The following is a 24,275-nucleotide window of genomic DNA, read 5'->3' as shown; positions in this document are numbered from 1 at the left end:
CATTCTCTGTGTCCTCTCGTCCCTCCTGCGGCAACTCCAGGGGCAGCCAGCAGGGAGAACTCACCTTCGCTCACCCCTCACTCTCTCCAGACCCCGCCAGCGGCCCAGCCTCTCTGCCTGGGCAGGCGTTGTAACCCAGGGAATGGTCTTTGGCAATCCACTGTTTATGGATGTCATAAAATAGATGTTGGACATGAGGACATTTCCTTTACAACAGGGGAGGGGCACAATAAAGTTGAAGGATTCACGGGGCCACACCTTGCTTCTTAAAGACACAGGGACCCTTTTTATGGTCTGTTTTACCAAGAAATCACCTAAGGGTACCAGCAGCTGAAGGGGCACCCCAGGTCACTCATGTGTGCTCTGGACTCCATCTCTTCTGTCTAGCCATTCGCACCCAGCCCAGCCCAGCCCAAGCAGGCAGAGGGCCCAAAGGGCAGCAGCGCCCTCCTGCTGAGACTCGGGAAGTGCTCGCAGCTCGCAGCTCGGTTGGCTGATCTCACACTACAGAGCCTGGGGGCGTGAACTGGGATGAGGTTTGTTTTTTTTTTAGTTTTGGAGAGGAGAATTTCATATTCTGCATAGTTTAAATTTAATTTCAGATGTTTGACTCGAGTTTCTCCCTATGCCCTCCTCTCTTCCCTAGGCCTGGTATGAAAGCAGAAAAATGCCTGCGAGCGGCGGAGCACCTGGGACAACGAGCAGCGCAACTTTCCTTATTGCCTTACAGAGGACAGAACACTGTTGATTGCACTCGAACTCCGTCCCAGGCACTGTTCCGAGTGGTTTACACTGGTGAACTCATTTCACCCTCCTGATGACCCTGGCATTTTCCCCTTTCACCCACCGTGGCTGCGTGATATTGAAAGAATTCAAGTCAAGGCATCCCAAACCCGTCCTGCCCAACCCCAGTCACGTTTCCATGAGGGCTGCAAAGGTGGGGCGGCGCTGCCCCTCTCCAGGGTGGGGAAGGGTATTCTGCACGCACGTCTCCTGCCTGGGGACGCCACGTCCTGAGGAAGCCACGTAGGCTGTACTCCCTTTGTGGATCCCTTCGGAGGATGGCGACTTTGGGAAACATCCGCTGCTTGGATGAGCTGGTGGGGCTCTGTGCTTTACTGTCACTGGTGACCTAGCGTCTCCCAGGAAAGGTTAATTATGAAGAGGCTGAAGGAACTGATGCTGGTTCACAGAGTTGGGGACTTTGACTTGGCACAAAAACCCTCAGAAGACCAGTTTCAGAAAGAATTCTGCTGAATAAACTCTGTCCATAAGCCAAACAATTCCAGTACAAATGACACAAACACTGCAAAAATCTAACAAAGAATATGTCTTTCTTGCAGACCAAAGCTTTTACCCCATCTGCGGACTGTAAAATTTTGCCCATAGCTGTGAAGGTGGTAGCAAGAGGAATAAAAAAAACAGACAATTGCTCATTGTAGTAACAAAAGACTGGAAGTAACTCAGATATCCATGAATAAGGGATTAGTTGAATATATGGGGCACAGGCAGAGTGAAGTACTACCCAATTGTAAAAAGAAACGAAGAAGATTTCCGTGTCCCTCTATGGAGTGATTTACAGTGCTACAGCTAGGACTGAAGCAGAAACCTGCAGTCTGGTTGGTCTGAGGTGCCAGAAGACAGATTTTGGAGTTGTCACAGGGGATGGAAATAATGGGGGAGTCCCGAAATAAAGTAGAGAGGATGGACCCAAATTCCTTGATTCACCCTTGAATGGCACAACCATGAGCGCCTAGGAGGCTGAAAGAGCTTAGCAGAAATGTCAGCTATTGTCCATTGCAGGGGAGACGTATTTTGAATCCAGTGAAGTCAGAGGGGTTTGAGTGACATCTCAGGCTTTCCGCTGACACTCAAGGAGGGCCACACCTGGAGATGCTAATAAAGCATAAAACTAAGCCTCCACAAGTTCAAGAAATTTAACTGTTGTTGGCTTAGAATAAAAATGAACATTTATCAGAGGACGATAAAAAACCCAGAGTTTCTACACTGTATTGTTCATACTGTTAGAATACAATAAAAATAAAAAGACATAGAAATAGGAAACTGTGATATGTAACCAAGAAAAAAAAATCAGCCAACAGAAAGTCCAGATGACCCAGAGGGTGGAATTAGCAGATCAAGACTTCACTGTAGCCACAGTAAGCATGTTCAAGGGCCTAAAGGAAAAGATGTGCCGAGACGTAAAGATGGGGCATCTCGAGATAATCTAGGAGAAAGAACCAAATGAAAATTCTAAAATTTGAAAACATAGTATCTAAAATAGAGAATTCATGGGATGAGCTTACAGAAGTTTGCAGACAGCAAAAGAAAGAGTTAGTGAAATTGAGGCCAGATCAATAGAAATGATCCAATTTGAAGAAGACAGAAAAAAACGATTCTGTGAAGGAAGAACAGGGCCTCCATGACCTGAAACAACAGAAAACGTTCTAACGTAGATTTGGAACCCCAGAAGGAAAGAAAAGAGAGAATGGTGTGCAAAATAATATGAATGAGGGCGGCCACGGTGGCTCAGCAGGCAAGAATGCTCGCCTGCCATGCCACAGGACCCGGGTTCGATTTCCGGTGTCTGCCCATGTTAAAAAAAAAAAAATGAAAAAACATTGGCTGAAAATTTTACAGAATTGATGAAACACAAATTTACAAACTCTGGAAACTAAATGATCATTAAGCAGGATAAATAAAAAGAAACCAGTCATAGACACATCATAGTCAAACTACTGTGATTCAAAGATAAAGCTGAAAGCAAAAACAAGCAAACATACAAAACACACACGACTCTGAAAGCACCCCAAAAAAGAAGGGGACAGTTCATGCAGGGGAAACTTCTTAAAGAAACAACAAAGTTCACATTCATTGAGACAGATCAGAAACAAAGTCTGTGGAATGCTGTCCTTCTCTGAATAAAAAGCTTTCTAATTAACTTCTTCAGGTACATGTCATTAGAAACTGCTTCAGCGCCTTCAGCCCTCAACTCTACTTTTTCTTACCTCAATTCTAAATATATGTGCTTAGTAGCCTACCTAAGAATAAAAATAAATGAAAATTTCCTGCCTTGAAGAAAAAACGGCGACATGTTCAGATCTGCAGGGGCTGAGATAATTAGTCACTAGCAGATCTGCGCTGCATGAAATATTAAAAGAGAAAATGCATTCTTCAGGATGAAGGGATATGGAATTTGGAATCTATAAGAAGACATAAAAACATCAGAAATGGTTAACATCCAGGTAATTATTAAAAAATTATCTTTAAATTTCGTTTCATTATTCCTTCAAAAGGCAACTGGCTGTTTAAAGAAAAGAATAAAATATTGTATCATGGGGTTTATAATGTAGTTTGATGTAAAAGATATGACAGCAACAGCCCCAAGGCTGGGAGAGTTACGTGGAGTTACGCTGCTGCAGAGTCCTTCCTCTTCACGTGAAGTCATACAATATTAACTCTAAATGACTGTAAAGGCTTAAGGGTGAAGTTTGCTATATCTAGACTGAAAATGACTAACAACTAAAAATAAAGAAAAAAAAAGAAAACAAAGAATGTTAAAAGGTATAGCTAAAAAGCCAATAAAAGGAATGAAATGGAACATAAGAAATTATTCAGTAAACCCAAGAGAGGGCACAAAAGGAGGGACAGAGAAACAAATCTCAAGACCTAGAAAAAAGCAAACAGTAACGTGGTAGATATAAACCCAAAACCATTAATAAATACATTAAATGGAAATGGACACAGAAAGAAAGAACACCAAAATTTCATAAAATCTTTCAGAAAATAGGGATGAAAGTAAACTTCCCAGTATGTTTTCTGAAGCCTCCATAACCCCAAGATCGAAATATGACAAAGACATTACAAGGAAAAAAAAAAAGCTACAAACCAATACCTTGCTTAAACACAGACACAAAAATTCTTAATATATAATTAGGAACTCAAATCCAGCAATATATAAAAAGAAAAAACATAACGCCACGTGGGTTTATCCCAGGAAGCCAAAGCTGCTAACCTTTGAAAATTAATCTTATAATTCACCATATTAACAAAATAAGGAAAAAAAGACATGAGCATCTCCATAGATGCAGAAAGACCATGTGCAAAATTCTACACCTATTTACGATAAAATCTCTTAGAAAACCAGGAATAAAAGGAAACTTTCTCAACTTATCTCAATAGATGCAAAACGAACATTTATTTATGATTTAAAAAAAAATAAAACTCTTAGAAGACTTAGGAGTAGAAGCGGATGTCTTCAATCAGATAAAGAGCACCTGTGAAAAACCTGTGGCTACCATCGCAGTGGTGAAAGAGCAGTGCTTCGCTCCTGAGAGAAGGGTCAGGTGAGAACCCTGGCTCTCTATTTTCAAGGACCAAGTGGAATGCTGGCTCTCACGTCTATTCAGGGCCAGATGAAAATGCTGGCTCTCACGTCTATTTAAGGGCCAGGGGGAATGCTGGCTCTCACATCTATTTAAGGGCCAGGGGGAATGCTGGCTCTCATGTCTATTTTCAAGGGCCAGGGGGAATGCTGGCTCTCATGTCTATTCAACGTGAATTGTTCAGCTAGTGAAACAAGTAAAAGAAATAAAAAGCATAAAGACCAGAATAGAAAGAAGTAAAACAATCATAATTCTGAGAAGATACAACTGTCTCTATTAAACCTGAATCTTAAAGAATCTATGAAGCAACTACTAGAACTAAAAAATGAATTAAGTAATGTGAGAAGATAAAAGGTCAAAAGTCTTTTGTATTTTTATAAACTAGCAGCAAACAAATACAAAATTAAATGAGAAATGCTACTTACCCTAACATCAGAAAACAGAATATACTTAGGAATCAATTTAACAAAAGGTATGCAGGAGCTCTCCCCTCTCTGCCAAGAGAAATCAAAGACGATCTAAATAAGTGAAAGGATACATCATGCTCATAGATTGGAAGTCTTGATATCGTTAAGATGTGAATTCTCCCCAAATTAATCTATGTATTGAATAAAGGCTTTTTTGGGGGATAGAAATTGACAAGTTGATCCTAAAATTATAGGGAAAAGAAAGGATCTGGAAAAATCAGAACAACTAAAAAACATAACAAATGTGGAGGACCCACCGCACTGGTTTCAGCTTCCACCAATCAAGCCAGTGTGCACTGGTTGTAAGACTGACAGATACATCCGTGGGACAGAATCAACAGCTCAGAAAGAGACCCACATACATAAAGACAATTATTTTTGTCACAGGTGCCAAGGCAATACAATGGGAAAAGGGAAGACTTTTCACCAAATGCGGCTATCCACACTTGATAGATACATGACAAAAAGTAATGAACCTCAGCTCCTATTTCACACACACCCACCCACCCACCCACACACACACACACACCCACCCACCCACCCACCCCCCCCCACACACACACACAATGTGAAATGGATCAAAGACCAAGATATAACAGACAGAAGTCTAAATCTTCTAAAAATGCATCTTCATGACTTTGGGGTAGAATAAGTTTCCTTAGAGAGGATGTGAAAAGTACTAAACATAAAATAAAAACTTGTTAGATTAGATTTCATCAAATTAAAAACTTCTGCTCATCAAACGACCCCATTAAGAAAATGAAAAAGGCAAGTGACCAACTGAAATATGTGACATACATGTATTGATAAATAAGCTGTATGTGGAATCTACAGTTTTCTATGACTATGCAATTTAAAAATAATGCAAGCCAGCTAAAAAATGGGCAAAATACTTGGAAAAGACACTCCAAAAATACAATATTAAATAGCCAATAAGCACTACAACATGCTCAATAACATTATGTCATCTGGGAAATGCAACCATAACACACTATAACTTTACACCTGCCTGAATGGCTAAAATTTAAAACCTGAGAACATCATGAGCTGGAAAGTGTCTGGAACCACTGGGATTCTCATATACTATTAGTGGGGATGTGAAATGGTACAACCACTACAGAAAACAGTTTGGCTGTTTCTTCTGAATTTGAACACACATTTATCCTATGAACCAGCAATTTCACTCCTAGGTATTACCTATGATAAAGGAAAAATTACGTCCACAATGGGATCTGAACAATGTGTAAAGTAGCTTTATTCATGATACCCCACACTGTGAATAACCCAAATGTCCATCATAGAAGAATTAATAAATAAAATATGAACTATTTATGAATATTACTCGGCAATAAAATAAACAAACTGCATGGATGAATCTCAAAAACATTATGTTGAGTGAAAGAATACAGACACAAAAACAGTACGTTCTATCTGCATGAAATTCAAGAACAGGAAGAAGAAATCTTTGGGGACAGAGGCTAGAGTAGGTTCCCTATGGTGTGTGGGACTGACGGACAAAGGCGCAGCGGAATCTTCCGGAGTGATGGAGTGCTGCGCATCTTGATTGGGGTGCAGGCACCATGCATGCATACTTAGGTCAAAACCCATCTAACTGTACACTTAAGATCACTGGTATCTCAATGTATGCAAATTCTTCGAAATTAAAAAAACTAGGCGACAGCCTAAGGGAGAAGCAGTGTTATCCGCATTTTAATTGTCTGGAGTGAGATAGGACACGATGCCTGTGGGGGTTTGCTTTGTGCAGACGCCCAGAGGCAGAGAGAAGGGAGGCAGGCCCATTTGCTTGAGGTTCTCGCTGTAAGGCTCCAGGGTCCTCATTTTACCGCTCTGAATTCTGCAGTCCTGACACGGGGATTCCAAAGGCCTCTGACGCATTGCCACCCACGTCACTTGCAGTGCCTCTCTCTGTTGGCTAGACCCCCCCCAAAGGGAGTGTGAACAGGCTACTCCACAAAGCTAAAGAAAGCAGAAATGGAGCAAGCTCTGCAGAGCCAGGCATCACAGTTGAGAAAGGGTGATTTTTCATTTTTCTATACAGCTCCCTTTTTGTTTCAGAAACAATGCAAATAAAAATGACTAAGCCTGTGATTATAAAGCTCTTTGGAATGAAATTGCACTAAAAATAGAAAATATTATAAAGAAGCATTATTAGTTCTCATATGCAACATGTTTGGGCTCAAATTTCAAGCATTAACTTGACTTGCAAATGAAAACAGAGCCAGCACTAAGTGTTTAGTTTTAGACCTTATGAAGGTTTCCTGTGACTCTCCACTCCAACATACCCTCGAGGTCGTTTTAAACGCTGCTGCGGCTAGTGGGGCACTCAGCAAGTGCAGGCGTTTTGCATCAATTACTTATTTGTCCCCATAAGAGCAATTTCAGGTCTTGTGCTAATTCCTGGTCGCAGGGGAGAACTCAGCGAGGTCAGGTGGCTTTCCTGTGGCCCGTTCATCAGCGGGCAAATGAGGGCGCCCTTCGCCTTGCGCCCCCTCCGGGTCCCCTTGCCCACACGTTCAGGGCTTTTGCTCTGGGTTCCTCAAAGGCAGCCTGCGAAGGCGCTGGATGCGTGGAGAGGTCCAGGAAGGAGGCGCGGGAGGCGCGGGAGGGGAGTGAGGCTTCGGGCCCGCGCGCTCCGGTGGGCGACTGCAGCTCGGTCGCGCGGGGGCCGCTTTGCGCAGCGCGTCGGCCACAACCCGGCAGCGTCGCGCTGCGGGGCCGGGGACTGGGGCAGTATCCACGCTCGTCCTGTTCTCGGGGGCGTGCAGGCCCCCCGCACTTCCACCTAGCACGGAGGAAGTCTCCGGGCAGGGGTCCGCGCGGGAAGCCGACGGGGCGCAGGCACCCCTGGGGAGGTGGAGGGCACCCAGGCGTCCGCTTCGCCCTGCTGCTCACGCGCCCCTTCCCTTGGGGCGGTTGGGAGCTTGTTTTTGGAGGGCATTGGGCTCCTTCTGGCGGACCCCCTCTCACGGGGGGAGGCTTAGGGGACCACCTGGGTCCCTCGAAGCCCTCCGGGGGGGCTTCCTGTGGGGTGGAGGCTTCAGCGCCTCGGGTCTCCCCCGTGAGCTCCGGTGGCAACACGGTTGACTGGCTTCCCTGGGACCTGCGGCCAAAGGACCTCTCCAAGGAAGGGCCTCCGTGGAGGGCAGCTGCGGCCCTGTCCCAGGGGAGGAGGGTGGGTACCGGGGAGTCGGGTGGGTGCTGTTCCCTCCCGCGGGAACTGGAGCCCGGGTCGCATTGCCAGAGGATCGGGTTCCCGCCCCTGGGACTGGCGGGCCGGGATGCTTTCGGCGGTTTCTTGTGCTTCCCTGGGCGCCCAACGACGGGTAGGCGCGATCCGGGGACCCTTACGTCTCTGCCTGGACGCTGAGCCCGGGACTGGCTGGGCAGAGCCCACGGCGCGTGTGTGCCCGGGGCTCCGGGCTGGGGGAGGCCGGCAGGGGCACAGGGACACTGGGGTGGCTCCGGAAGGCCCTGACCTCCTAGGGAAGGGCAGACAGGCGGCAGGGCCTATTCTTGGATCTGAGGGTGAAGACACTGTACCAGGGTGTGACTCAGGCAGCCCCTGCGTTCCCGTCAGAAGCGGGAGCCGCTGCAGTCCCCACAGGGAGCACTGGGCAGCTTTACTCTCAGGTCAGGGAAATGGGGGCCCAGAATCGTCCTTTTCAACAGAAATTAAGGTGATGGGCCATTTGAGCCTTTCTAAGAAACAAGGGGTTGTCACAAAACGATGTCATAAAAGCATGTGTAAAAAGCCTGTCCCACAGATTTTGTCGTTGAAATTAACTTTATTTCATGCAGAAAAGGGAAAAACACACCATAAGCACCAGACCCCAGGGTGGGCCAAACGGAATATTTTCCTAACAGGGTGTCTGCAGGGCCGGAACTCCGCCATTCAGGGAAGTTGATCCCTTTGCTGATTGCTGGGGCCCCACAGGATGGGGCTGGGGTGGGACCTGGGCCAGGACCCGCCTCCCCTTCACTTCTGTGAAGTTACATCTGCCCAGGTTCTTCCTTCTACTCTTTCCTGAGTAACTGGGTAAAACAGCAGCAGCGCTCTGGGGTTTTTTTGGCACCACCGTCTTCCACCAGGACCGTTTAGAGGCATTGACTGAACCGTGCCCCACTGCGGATTGGCGAGAGGTACCCCTCTGTCAGGGAAAGGCCGGGCTTGGGGGCTGCTTGGAGCTGGGCGTCAGCTTGCAGCTTGGAGCTGTTGCCAGCCTGTCCAGCCTGGAAACAGCCGCTGCTTCCTCCCCTGAGGCTCCTTTTATTGCCCTTGTAAAGCTGCCTGTTGATGCAAGGGCACCGGGCCCACTCCCAGGCCCGGACTCATTACTGAGCTTGGGGAAAGGCCCTGGGGAGCCAGGCTGGGTGGACTGGAGACTGAGCCAAGGCCACTGCCACACAAAGGGAAAAGAGGAGGCTGAAACGCATTTCTCACAAACCCCACTTTCTGACTTGTCTCAAGAAAGCCCCTGGAGGTCTACCTGGCACCTACTTTGTCCTCAGAAGAAAAATCTGGAAGAAGGGCACGTTTGCAGAGGGCGTCCCCCACACGCCGAGAGCCAGGCACCCCAGCTAGAGCCGTGCACAGAGGGAGGGGAGGCCTGACAGTGGCGGGAGGAGAGGCTGCACCTCTGGCTCCAGCTTCCGGCTGCAGAGCACAGACGGCTCGCCCACACGGGGGCACAGAGGCAGAGCGATGCAAGGCCTGCCAAGGGCCGTGCACCTGACGGCTTCTGTCTCCAAAGAGCCAAATCCTGCCCAGTGTGCGGCCACTTGCGCTGCCCTCCTGTCCCTCTGGAGTTGCACGAGCTGCTGCCCAAACTGACAGTAACTGCTTGCTAAGAGCAAGACCCTGACGCTGGGTCAACAACGAGAGTCCCAAGGAGGGCACACTCTGTCCTGTTCCAGAGCAGCTCACCACCCTCCTTTTACATACAGCGCTAAGGCTCGAGGGATTGTTTTCCCTCTTTTTATTTCTCATCCTGGCACATTTAGAAGAAATACTTCTGTTTATTCCTTCACTAAACAGATTCCCGTAATAAAATATTAATATGGTCCTTTGTACTCTGCAGCACGTTTTATTTTCAATCCTCTCTGTAGCTCTTACAGTCCCAGCTTTGGGAGGGGCTGCCAGGGACCCTGGTCCCACCTGAATACAGCCACCAGTTTTCACCTGGGGGAGTTGCTCAGTCCTTCGAGCCAGTCAGTTCAATTTATAATGGGCTCTAAATTTTGTTCAGGGTTTTCTCTTAATATGTCCAAATCCCATTTGTCAAGTTGGGTCCCAAAGTTCCACAAAATCCACCTTTATTCTTCTTCCAATGAAATCTTGCAAATATCTTAATACAGCTATGCTGTCCCCCCACCTTCTCAGGCCCTTACTTCACCTGGATTTTCATTTGGTTTCTCAAGGTTTTATTACTTTGAGTCTTCTGCTCTGGATGGTGACAGGTCCACAGTGTCTTTCTGATGGAACCTCTGAAAGGTGGGGTCCTCCAGGGCTCAGCCCTTCATCCTCTCCTCCCTCTCTGCTCACTCATTCCTCGGTGATTTCACTGCACTCCATGGCTTTATACACGGTCTCCAAGCAGACAACTCCACGTTTCACATCCCCTGCTGGGGGGCTCCAGGCTCCCCCAGACCCTGCACTCAACTCCCCACCTGGACACTGATGGAAAACCCGAGCCTAATGTGCCCAACCCCCCACTCTCAGCATTCCCCATCTTGGTGGTGGCATTCCATCCTTTGGGTTGTCCAGGCCAGGATCCTGGGAGCTCCTTTGACTCCTTTGTCCCTCACACCCCACTTCCTCTCAGTTGGGAAAGAATCTTGGCTCTTCCTTCAGAACTTATCCATTATCTGACCACTCTTCACCACCTCCATTGGCCCCACCAGTCTGGAGCTCCAATGCTTCCCAGAGGAATTACTGCAGTAGCCTCCTCTGGGTCTCCCTGCTTCCACCTTGCTCCCCACCTCCCTGGGTGATCTGTTCTCAACACAGAAGGCAGAGTTAGCATTTAAAAATATGTTCAGTTATGTCACTTCTCTGCTCAAAACCTTCTAACAGTGCCCATGACACCCAGCACGAAAACATTGACCTTCAAGGCCCTCCATGGTCTGTCCTCTGGCATTCCCAACCTCATCTCCCAATGTCTGACGTCCAAGTAACCAGAAGGGAGAATGTTTGGTGATCCCCAGGAACACAGTGGAGATCCTAGAGGAGTCACACCTTGGTGGTAAGACTGAACTGTCCTTGGAGCCAGGCTCCTTAGGACCTATCCTAGAAAAGCTTGAGGCGTCAAACTGATTTGCAAGTAACTTAACTGTCCATCAGGACAGAGGCCAACTTTTAAAGGTAGCAAGCAAAACCTAAATGCTTAGCTGTATAATATTCACTATGACTAGTATTCAGTCTAAATTTATTAGACCTATAAGAGTTAGAAAACTATGACCCACACCCAGGAGAAAAATAGGTCAATAGAAACAGTCTTAGATATGACAAAGTAGATGAAACTAGGAGGTGGGGATGTCAAAACAATACTACAACTATGGTATTAGAGGAAAAAGGACCATAATGAGGAGAGAAATGGAAAATATAAAAAAAAGAACAAAATGGAATTCCTAGGGATGAGAATTTGCAGTATCTGAAAAAAATTTCCCTGAAATGAAGTGAATAGTGGATTAAGCAGTGCAGGAGGAAAGATCAGTGAAGTTGAAGATAGAACAGTAGAGTTGAACGAACATAAAGCGAAGAGAAAACGAGACTGAGTGACCTATGGGATGCCATCAACCTGTCTACTATACATGTACTTAGGATTCTACAAGGAGAGGAGAGGGAAGAGAGCAGATCAGAAAAAAAGTAGAAGAAATAATAGCTTAAAAATTTCCCAATTTAGTAAGAAATATAAACGCAGAAATCCAAGAATCTCAAGGAATCCCAAGCAGGTTAAATAGAAAGAAAACCACATCAAGACACAACAGAATGAACTTCCTAAAAACTGTTGATAAAGAGAAAATCTTAGCGCAGAAGAGACTACCTTATACAGAGAGATAAAAAGAGAAGAATTCCCACCGACTTCTTATCAGAAACTGCACCAACAATGAGAGAGCCTACTTAGAGTGCTGGAAAACTGACCGACTAAAATTTTATATGCAGAGTTAATGCCCTTTTAAAATAAATGTGAAATAAAAACTTTCAGGCAAACAAGATGATAGAGTTTGTTGCTGGAAGGTCAGAGCTACAAGAAATGTTGAGAGAGGCTGTCAGGCAGAAAGAAAATGGCATCAGATGCAGACATGGATCTACCAGAGAAATGGTGAATGCCAGGAATGGCAAATATAAAAACCTCCCTGTTCTCATTGTTAAAAACCACTGGCCACTTAAAATAAAACTAACAGCCATGTATTGTGGGGTTTAAAACGTACGTAGAGGGCGGGCCGCGGTGGCTCAGCGGGCAAAGTGCTTGCCTGCTATGCCGGAGGACCTCGGTTCGATTCCCGGCCCCAGCCCATGTAACAAAAAACGGAAAAACAAAGTACAATAAAAGCAAGAGAATGTTTGGAGATGTTTCCCTTTCTTCCTTCCTTCCTTCCTTCTCTCTGTCTTTCCTTTAAAAAAAAAAAAAAAAAAAAAAAAAAAAAAACGTACGTAGAAGTAAAATGTATGACATTAAGCACGAAGAATGCAATGGAAGTATGCGAATGTAAGATTTTCCCATTTTAGTGAACTGGTGGAATAGAACTTAAAGGTAGACTGGGCTAAGTTAAAGACACATATTGTAAAACCAAAATCAACCACAAAGAAACAAAGCAAAGAAATAAAACAAAACAACTAATAAACCAAGAGTGGAGGGAAAATTAAGGTAACAAGACTGCTCCGAACGGTGGCATGGTAGCCCATGACAAACTCTGGGGTCTGTCCTGTAACTACTTGTTGAAGAGTGCTTTGAAAACTATTACTTTTTATTTCTCTGCTTTGTATATATGTTATGTTAGACAATTAAAAAGTTAAAAAAAAAAAGGATCGTTCAGAATACAAAAAAGTAGGAAAAGAGAGAAAAAAGAAATAAGAATGTTGGGGCACATAGAAAATGAATAGCAAGATAGTAGATACCACCTTCACCACATCTATAATTTCATTTAATGTTAATGTTTAAAAACTCCAATTAAGAGCCTGAAATTGCCAGACTTGATTTAAAAAATGCAAGACCCAACTGTACGCTGCCTACAAGAAACCCAATTCAAATATAAAGACATTGATAAACTAATGTAAAAGAATGGAAAATAATATAATTTTGAGCAATAAAGCTGGAGTGGCTATATTAATAGCAGAGAAAGAAGACTTAAAAATAGGGAAGAGAACCAGGAATTAAGGAAAATCTTCATAAGGATAAAGGGGTTGATCCATCAACAAGCATCACAGTTCTAAATAAGTATCTACCCAATAACAGACCGTGAGAAAAACATGAAGGAAAACTGACAGAACTGAGAGAAGAAATAGAGATTATGTTTGGAAACTTCAACACCTCTCTTTCAGTGACTGTTAGAACAAATAGACAAAAGCAAGCAAAGCTACAAAAAACCTTGAACAGCCTGATCAATACTATTGACCTTCATAGAATACTTCACCAATAACAGCAGAATACACACTCATTTCAGGTACCCACAGAATAGTCACCAAAATACACCATGTATTTCATTACATTTAAAATGGTTGAAATCCCCTTTTTTTGTTACAATGGAATTAACCTAGAAATAAAAAACAAAGATATTTGGAAAATACCAAAACATTTGGAAATTAAATAATATACTTCCAAATAACACATGGGCCAAAGAAGAACCCACAATACAGATTAGAAAATATTTTAAATTGATGAAAAGGAAAACATACCATGTCCAAATATATGAGATATAAGTAAAGTATGATTAGAGCAAAATGTTCAGCTTTAAATCACTATATTATATAAAAAAAGGAAAGTTCTAAAATCAGTAGTGTAGGCCTCCCTCTTTAGAAGCTAGAAAAAGAAGAGTAAATGAATCCTGGAGTGAGTAGAAGGAAGGAAATAATAAAGATTATAGGAAAAATTAGTGAAGTAGGAAACAAACAATGATATCTAAAGCTGGCTCTTTGAAAAAAAAAAACTCTATCCAGATTGATTAACTTAAAAAGTGATAAGATATAAACTATTAATATCTTGAATGAAAGGGAAGCCATCACTATGAGCCAGAGGATGATAAAAGAAATAGTATAAACTACATTATACCAATAAGTTCTTAGATAAATCTTTGATGAAATGGACACTATTTCCTAAAACTTATCCTCCAACAAATAGAAAACCTGAATATTCCATTCTATTAAATAAAATTAATTTTTAATAAAAAATCCACTGACAAAGAAAATCCATGCACAGTTAGGTTCACTGGTCAATTATATCAAATATTTTGGGGGAAATAATATCATAATCAAACATTTTCAGAAAACAGAAAAGAAGGGAACACTTCCTAACTCAATTTATGAGGCTAGCATTATCGTAATACAAAAACCAGATTATAAAGCCAGATTATATTATAAGTAAAGATAACTATAAATATCCCTCATTCATAAAGGGGTAAAGATCCTTAATAAAATATTGCAAATTGAATCTAAAATAAAAGGATCATGCAATGATCAAATGGAGTTTATATTAGGAGTGCAAGGTTGGTTTAACATTCTAAAATCAATTAGCAAGTGTCATGGTCAGGTTCATGTGTCAACTTGGCCAAGTGGTGGTACCTGTTTGTCTGGTTGGGCAAGTGCTGCCCTGTCTTTTGCTATGAGGACATTTCATAGAATTAAATCATGATCAGGTCAGCCGCAGCCACAGTTGATTCCATTTGTAATCAGCCAAGGGGAGAGTCTTCTGCAATGAGTGATGCTTAACCTAATCACTGGAAGCCTTTTAAGGAGGATTCAGAAGAGAGAGGCTCTCTTCCTGCTTCAGTGGGGGAGCCTCTCCTGTGGAGTTCATCCAGACCCTCCATCGGAATCGCTGATTTACAGCCTGCCCTGCGAATTTTGGACTCTGTGTTCCCATGGTTACGTGACACACTTTTATAAATTTTATATTTGCGAATGTTCCCTATTGATTCTGTTTCTCTAGAGAACCCTAACTAATACAACTTGGTACCAGGAGTGGTTCTTAAGAAACAGAATCTTAAAAATGGATTTTTATGAATGGTTTTCTACTCTGACTGGACTCAAAGGCAGTAAGGACTCTGATTCCCATAATCACAATGACACTCCCAATCCATGGAGTGAGTTGGCAAAAGAGATAGTCAAAATGTCACCATTTGATTCTCCTAATACTTTGCTTGTACGAAGCCAGGCTCTGGGGCAATGTTTTTAATACTTCTATGGAGTTTTATGGAAGTAAGAGGTATAGCGATGTTGGCTGGTTGTTGTTAGATACTCTGGATCCATTAAGAAGTGAAAGGGATGGGCATAAGGCTTCAAACAAGAAACTTAAGCACTGTCTGACAGATGTAGACATTTCTATGAGTATCTTGAAGGAAAATCTTATTTTCTGTAGCTATAGACTTGAGATCTCTGAAAATAAGACTCAGAATCTTACTGTTAGAGTAGCAACTTTACAATGTAAACTGAAACCTCAATGTTGCATGGTTTCTGCCATTAAAGTGAGGGCATTGATTGGAAATGAGTGGGAACCTGAAAAAATGGGATGGTGACATATGGATTGATAATGATGTTGGGGTTGAGGTTGAAACCCTAGGTCATGCTGAGTCTTCTCTAGATAACCCTGCAATAGTCTGTCCTGAGGACATACCTGCCTTGTGGAGTTGGCCACCCAACCTCCTCCTGAAGGAATTAACCCTAGAGTGATTAATCCTGCTTTACCAGGTGAAACTGCAAATGAATGCCCTGAAGCAAATGACTAAGAAGATATTTCTAATTCTTTTCATGATCCGTCCCCCACCACCCCTCATTTCTTCCAGATCTATAACTAGACTAAAGTTCCACCAGGCCCCTAAAGGTAAGGTACAAAGTATCACACATGAGAATGTACATTATACTCCAAAAGAACTGTGTGAGTTTTCCACTTTATATTGACAGAAATCAGGGAAATATGTGTGGCAATGGGTTTTAAGGGTGTGGAATAATGGTGGGAGGAATATAAGGCTGGATCAGGCTGAATTTATTGATATGGGCCCACTAAGCAGAGATTCTTCATTCAATGTTATAGCTTGAGCAGTTAGAAAGGGCATTAACTGTTTGTTTGGATGGCTGGTTGAAACGTGGATCAAAAGGTGGCCAACATTACCTGAGGTTGAAATGCTAGAACTGCCCTGGTATAACGTAGATGAGGGGATTCAGAGGCTTAGAGAGACTGGAATGTTAGAGTGGATTTATCATGCAAAGTCTGCTCTTACACCCCAGGAATGTTCGGAGGATGCACCTTTTACCAAAAAAGTGAGAAATAAATTTGTGAGATTAGCACCATCATCACTGATGCACTTCTCTAAAGGTCAGATATTACTCTGGGAATTGCTGTCACTGAGCTGGAATCCTTAAACAGCCACGTGGCAGCACTTAATGGCCAAAGACAGGGTGGACGGCGCTATTATAATAGACAGCAAACTCAAAGCAGGAGTCAAAATTATATGACTTGCAGAGATTTGTGGCATTGTCTAGTAAATCATAGGGTACCTAGAAATAGAATAGAAGGGCAGTCTACTAAATTCTTGTTTGAGCTGTATAAACAAAAGAGTTCTAGGTCAAGTGAACAGAAGTCTAACTTGAATTACAAAAAGACAGAGTCATGGCCCCTTAATCAATTTCCAGACTTGAGACAGTTTACAGACCTTGAGCCCCTTGAATGAAGGGGAGGCCAGGTCCCTTTGGGGGAGAACCCTGTTACCCTGCCACAAATCTATGCTGTTAATCTTCCTCCAAGCCTTCCCCATGGAGACTGATGGCCTTTTACCAGGGTAGCTGTGCACTGGGGAAAAGGAAATGATCAGATATTTGGGGGATTATTAGACACTGGTTCAGAAGTGACATTAATTCCAGGGTACCCAAAATGTCACTCTTGTCCACCAGTCAGAGTGGGGACTTATGGAGGCCAGGTGATCGATGGAGTTTTAGCTCAGGTCTGTCTCACAGTGGGTCCACTGGGCCCCTGGACCCATTCTGTAGTTATTTCCCCAGTTTCAGAAAGTATATTTGGAATAGAGATACTGAGCAAGTGGCAGAATCCCACATTGGCTGTCTAACTCATGCAGTGAGGTCTATTATGGTGGGAAAGGCCAAGTGGAAGCCACTAGAATTGTCCTTACCTAGCAAAATATTAAATTAGAAGCAATACGAGATTCCTGGAGGGATTGCAGAGGTTATTGCCACTCTTAAAGACCTGAAGGATGCAGGAGTGGCGATTTCCACCACATCCCCATTCAACTCCCCATTTGGCCTCTGCAGGAAACAGATGGGTCTTGGAGGATGACAGTGGATTATCATAAGCTCAACCAGGTGGTAACTCCAATTGCAGCTGCTGTTCCAGATGTGGTATCATTGCTTGAGTAAATCAATACATCCCCTGGTACCAGGTATGCAACTATTGATCTGGCAAATGCTTTTTCTCAATAGCTGTTAGTAAGGACACCAGAAACAGTTTGCTTTCAGCTGGCAAGGTCAGCAATATACTTTCACTGTCCTTCCTCAGGGGTATATCAACTGTCTGGCCCTATGACATAATCTTGTCCACAGAGAACTTGGTTGTTTCTCCCTCCCACAAGACATCACAATGGTCCATTATATGGATGATATCATGTTGACTGGACCTAGTGAGCAAGAAGTAGTACCTACTGTAGACTTACTGGTAAGGCATTTGCGTGTCAGAGGATGGGAGATAAATCCAACAAAAATACAGGTGCTTTCCATCTCAGTGAAATTTCTAGGGGTCCAGTGGTGTGGGGCATGTCGAAATATCCCTTCTAAGGTGAAGGATAAGTTGCTGCATCTGGCCCCTCCTACGACCAAAAAGGAGGCACAATGCCTAGTTGGTCTTTTTGGATTATGGTGACAACATGTTCCTCACTTGGGTGTGTTATTCTGGCCCATTTATTGAGTGACCAGAAAAGCTGCTAATTTTGAGTGGTGGGCCTGAACAAGAGGAGGCTCTGCAACAGGTCCAGGCTGCTGTACAAGCTGCTCTGCCACTTGGGCCGTATGATCCAGCAGATCCAATGGTGCTGGAAGTGTCAGTGGCAAGTGCTGTTTGGAGCCTCTGACAGGCCCCTATAGGAGAATCACAATGCAGACCCTTAGGATTTTGGAGCAAAGTCTTACCATCTGCTGCAGATAACTACTCTACTTTTGAGAAACAGCTTTTGGCTTGCTACTGGGCCTTAGGAGAGATTGAACACTTAACTTTGGGCCACCAAGTTACCATGAGACCTGAGTTGCCTGTCATGAGCTGGGTGTTGTCTGACCCACCAAGCCATAAAGTTGGACATGTGCAGCAGCACTCTATCATAAAATGGAAATGGTATATATGAGATAGGGCCAGAGCAGGTTCTGAAGGCACAAGTAAGTTACATGAGGAAGTGGCCCAAATGCCCGTGGTCTCCACTCCTGCCACATTACATTCTCTTTCCCAGACTAGAGATATGGCTTCTTGGGGAGCTCCTTATAGTGAGCTGACTGAGGAAGAGAAAACTCGGGCATGGCTTACAGATGGTTCAGCACGATATGCAGGGACCACCTGGAAGTGGACAGTTGCAGCACTACAACCCCTTTCTGGGGTGTCCTTGAAGGACAGTGGTGAGGGGAAAGCTTCCCAGTGGGCAGAACTTCAAGCAGGGCACCTGGTTGTTCATTTTGCTTAGAAGGAGAACTGGTGAGAGGTGCGTTTGTATACTGACTCAGGGGCTGTTGCTAATGTTTGGCTGGATGGTCAGGGACTTGGAAAGACCATAACTGGAAAATTGGTAACAGAGAGGTCTGGAGAAGAAGTATGTGGATGACCTTTCAGAGTGGGCTAAAAGATATTTGTGTCCCATGTGAATGCACAACAGAGGGTGACTTTGGCAGATGCAGGTTTAAATAATGAAGTAGATAAGATGACCCCTTCTGTGGATACCAGTCAGCCTTTTTCCCCAGCAACTCCTGTCATTGCCCAATGGCCTCATGAACAAAGTGGTCATGGTGGTAGGGATGGAGGTTATGCATAGGGTCAGCTCATGGACTTCCACTCACCAAGGCTGACCTGGTTACAACCACTGCTGAGTGCCCAATCTGCCAGCAGCAGAGATCCACACTCAGTGCCCGATATGGCACCATTCCCTGAGGCGACTAGGTGCTACATGGTGGCAGGTTGATTACATTGGACCACTCCCTTCATGGAAGGGGCAGTGATTTGTTCTAACCGGAATAGACATATACTCTGGATATGGGTTTGCTTTCCCTGCATGCAATGCTTCTGCCAAAACTAGCATCTGTGGGCTTACAGAATGCCTTATCCACTGTCATGGTATCCCACACAGCACTGCTTCTGATCAAGGAACACACTTCACAGCAAACGAAGTGTAGGAATGGGCACATGCTCATGGAATTCTCTGGTCCTACCATGTTCCCCATTGTGCTGCTTTGAAAGAGTGTATGTTCCCTAGAAAAGCCATGTTTTAATCTAAATCCCACTTCATAAAGGTAGAATAATCCCTATTCAATACTGTATGTTTGAAACTGTAAAGAGTGGTTGTTAAGCTGGATTAGGTGACGACATGTCTCCACCCACTTGGGTGGGTCTTGAGAAGTTTCTGGAGTCGTATAAAAGAGGAAACATTTTGGAGAAAGGAGACTCAGAGAGAGCAGAGCAGAACAACATAGCCACGAGAAGCAGAGAGCCCATAAGCCAGCGGCCCTTGGAGATGAAGAAGGAAAATCCCCCTGGGGAGCTTAATGAAACAGGAAGCCAGTAGAAGAAGATAGCAGATGATGCCATGCTTGCCATGTGCCCTTCCAGATGAAAGAGGAACTCTGACTGTGTTCACTATGTGCCTTTTCACTTGAGAAAGAAACCCTGAATTTCATTGGCCTTCTTGAACCAAGGTATCTTTCCCTGGCTGCCTTAGATTGGATATTTCTATAGACTCGCTTTAATGGGACATTTTCTCAGCCTTAGAACTGTAAACTAGCAACTTACTAAATTCCCTTTTTTCAAAGCTATTCCGTTTCTGGTATATTGCATTCCACCAGTTAGTAGACTAGAACACCCATCATCCAGAAGCAGCTGGATTGACAGAACGGTGGAATGGCCTTTTGAAAACTCAATTACGGTGGCAACTAGGTGGCAGTACCTAAAAGGGCTGGGGTAATGTTCTCCAGGAAGCTGTGTATGCTCTGAATCAGCATCTGCTGTATGGTGCTGTTTCTCCCATAGCCAGGATCCATGGGTCCAGGAACCAAGGGGTGGAAATGGGAGTGGCCCCACTCACTATTACCCCTACTGATCTATTAGGAAAATTTTTGCTTCCTGTCCCTGCGACCCTGAGCTCTGCTGGTCTACAGGTTTTAGTTCCAAAAGGGGAAGTGCTTCCACCAGGAGAAACAACAATGATTCCATTGAACTGGAATCTAAGACTGCCACCTGGTCACTTTGGGCTACTCAATTTTTATATTTTATATTTGCGAGTGTTTCCTGTTTTATATTTGGGAGTGTTTCCTGTTGATTTTCTCTAGAGAACCCTAACTACTACAGCAAGATTCACCATTAACTGATAGAGGAGAAATAACATGATAATCCTATTAGAGGTAGAAAAAATATTCCATGAAACTCAGTACCAATTAATGACGAAAGCTCTCAGCAAACTAAAGATGGAAAGCATGTCACCAACCTGATAAAGGCCTTCTACAAAAACAACTTGCAGCTTTTGTCACCCCTCACACCCTGTACTTACTGGATGTTCTAGCTAATTCAGGAAGTCAAGAAAAAAATAAAAGGAATAAGTAATTCTCTTTTTATTTGCAGATGATATGATCATCTATGTAGAAAACTATTGGGAATCAATTAAAAATACTAGAACAAATAAGCAAGTTCAGCAAGGTCAATACACAAAAACCAATTGCATTTCCATAAACTAAAAACAAACTATTGGTAATTGAAATGCAAAGAAATTCAGTTATAATAGCATCAAAGTGTGAAATAATTAGTAATAAATTTATCAATATATTTTAAGAACTTTATACTGACAACTACAAAACATTACTGAGTGACATTAAAGGAAACCCAAAGAAATGAAGATTATATTATTTTCATGAATCAGAACTCAAAATCATTAATTCTGACCAAATTGTTCTATAAATTTAGTGTAATTTCAAAGTCCCAGCAGCTTTTTAAGCAGAATTCACCAGCAGCTTTAAAAATTTATATTGAAATGTAGAGGACCTAGAAAAACCAAAACATTTTTGGAAAAGAGGAAACTGAAGAATGTATATTACCTTATTTCAAGACTTACTATAAACCTACAATGATCAAGAAAGCCTGATATTCCTGTTAAGCATGAATATTAATGGACAGGATGGGGAGTTCAGACCAAGATTCAACACATGTGGTCAACTGATTGTTGACAAATGCGTCGTGGTAATTCAACGAGGGAAAGGATTGCATTTTCAACAACTGGGGCTGGAACAACTGGATATTCATGTGGAATAAATGACCCTCGATTCTCCCCACTCCCCTGAAGGTGGACTAGACTTGACTCGCTTCCAAATAATAGAGTAAAAGGGGAAAAGAGTAACTTTACTGTGGAGAATCCAGTGTTGTCATGTAGCCCCTGCTGTGACAGGATGAGGGGCACTGGACATCTGTATATTCTTCCCAAGCCCACACCCTTAGTCTGAGCATAAGAAAAACATTAGACAAACCCAGGTTGGGGGGCGTCCTACAGGGCACCTGACCAGTGCTTTTCAGGATGTCCAAGGCCAGGACACACAAAGACCAAATCTGTCACAGGCCAGAGGAGGCTGCGGAGACACGACAACCAAGCGCAATGTGGAACTCTGCGCTGGATCCTGGACAACAGTGGAAAAACTGGTAAACGCCAAATGAAGAATGGAATTTAACCAATACTAATGTTTTACAAATAGATTTTATATGTAAAATTTTGAGTAAAGATTTAGAATAAAAATACATATATGTACATATACATATATATGAAAAATGACCAAGGACACATGCTCCAAATATATCAGGAACACTCACATCCCAACAGCAAGAAGAAAATAAACTCAACAACAAAAATAAAAAAAGACATGGACAGACACTTCATAAAGGAAGATACACGAACAGCCAATACACACATTAACAGATGCTCATCGCCATTTTATCATCAGGGAAATGTAAATCAAAACCCTATGCAATACCAGCAAAAACCATTAGAATGATTAAAGTAAGAAACGTGTGGCAGTACGAGGAGTGGACGAGTGTGTGAAGCACCTGGAACTCCCCTCCACTGCTGATGGGAATGAAGACCGGAGCAGCCACTTGGTAATTCCTTATAAAGCCAAACGTATACTTAACCATACCACTTCCAGGTATTTATTCCAAAGATATGAAGATAAATGTCTCCACAAAAACTTATACAGAAATGCTCATAAAAGCTTTATTCATAAAAGCCCCAAACTGGAAACAATCCAAAAGCCTTTCCACAGGTGAATAGAAAAATCCTGGAATGCTATTCAGCAATAAAAAGGAAGGAACTGTTGATACACATACAACTAGATAAGTCTCAAGAACATTATTTTTAGTGGAGAAGAGTACACATAAGATGGGATTCCTTTTATAACTCCAGAAAAGGAAAAACCTGCTCTCTGGGATCAGGAAGTGTTGGCTGCTGCCTGAGGACAGGAGCCGGGTCCAAGACTGCCCAGGGAGGCACGCCAGGACTTTTTTGGATGATATTAATGTTCTTTGCCTTCAGTGATGGCTACAAGGGGTATAAAATTTTCTGAACTCATAAAAATTCACTTAAATCGGTATTTTATTGTGTATATCTATCAAATATAAATAAAAGTAATTGTAGAAGTCCTAAAGGAAATGGGGTTAAAAACCCGATAGCAGTGATTGGGTGAGGTGTTCTGAGCTCTGGGGATTGTAAAGAGACCTGGTGTGTGGCTCGGACCCGGACAGAAAGGGCCAGGAGGGTGCTGGGCTGGGGGTGCTGGGCCGGGGGTGCTGGGCCAGGGGGGTGCTGGGCTGGGGGTGCTGGGCCGGGGGTGCTGGGCCAGGGGGGTGCTGGGCTGGGGGTGCTGGGCCAGGGGTGCTGGGCCAGGAGGGTGCTGGTGGGACATCTCCCAGCGTTTCCTAAATACAGGGATGGAAGGAGAGGGTTTCTGAGCCTTACCGCAGAGGTATAAGGTTTTAGATTCTACAACAGTTTTGGCTTTAGTTGGAAATGCTTAACCAATATATATTCAATCACAGGGGCAGACTCAAGTGATTTTTTTCTTTTTCATTTAAAAAATGAGAGCAGAGGCTTACCAGAGAGTTGCTTGATAGCCACGGGCCGCACTTTGTAGGGAGTGCTGCAAAAAAAGAAGATAGGTCCACTGAGAGAGGCTGCCGAGGACGCCCACTGCATGTGGGCTGCGCAAGATAGGTGCTCAGGAGTGGATTAAAATTCAGTGGATTAGTGTTTTTGTTTGTTTGTTTTGTTTTGTTTTTGTTTTTGTTTTTGCATGGGCAGGCATCAGGAATCAAACCCAGGTCTCTGGGATGACAGACGAGAACTCTGCCTGCTGAGCCACCATGGCCTGCCCAACTGTTTTGTTTTAAATGAGCTTCTTTGGATGTTCTGAGTTTCTTCATCAGTTGATGACTGAACACTTTAGATATATCATTTAGATGGTGAACTTCCTTGATAATGCTCATATTTGGTCAACAAAACAAATTTCACCCTGAGATACCACTGCTGACCAAAGGTATAGATCAATCAGGACCATCAAACACGGACAGACTAGCCTATGCCCACCAGCCCCTGACCGAAGAGGCTGAGCTCTCTCTGTTTCTCTTTGTCTGAGCTCTTAGTGACTGTGTCCTCCAAACGAAAGAGAGAGGACGGTGTCAACAACACAGCCGAAAATGCACTGGCATCTTGGCACTGCCACCCCCAGTAATCCTGAGACCCACAGCGGATGGTGAGAGAATTCTGACAACACGTGTGCAACAAAAGGGTCTCTGACAAAGGAGCAGAAAAGACAATTAAGCCAATGTAAAAAATTGACAAAGGACAGGAAGAGGCATTAGCTAATGATTATTTTAAAAGTGACTAATCTCAAGACAGATGCTATTTTTTGACCCAGAAGTTTAGTAACACTTACAAAAACTGATAACAGGGGTGCTAC

At 43.6% G+C, this 24,275-nt stretch overlaps 1 protein-coding gene across 2 annotated transcripts in view; it reads right to left on the bottom strand.

Moving 5' to 3' along the window:
* PDE9A (phosphodiesterase 9A) overlaps positions 1-24,275 on the bottom strand; it is a 108,845-nt gene that overhangs the window by 48,319 nt on the left and 36,251 nt on the right. For both annotated transcript variants that reach the window (XM_077118994.1, XM_077118995.1), the window contains exon 4: positions 23,413-23,456. In XM_077118994.1, coding sequence (XP_076975109.1) covers positions 23,413-23,456 — 44 coding nt within the window. The remainder of the gene's footprint in view (positions 1-23,412; positions 23,457-24,275) is intronic.

Source organism: Tamandua tetradactyla, chromosome 10 (assembly GCF_023851605.1).
Source record: "Tamandua tetradactyla isolate mTamTet1 chromosome 10, mTamTet1.pri, whole genome shotgun sequence".
Lineage (NCBI taxonomy): Eukaryota > Metazoa > Chordata > Mammalia > Pilosa > Myrmecophagidae > Tamandua > Tamandua tetradactyla.
The sequence above is the reverse complement of the archived record's forward strand: the minus strand, read 5'-3'. Positions and strand labels throughout refer to the sequence as shown.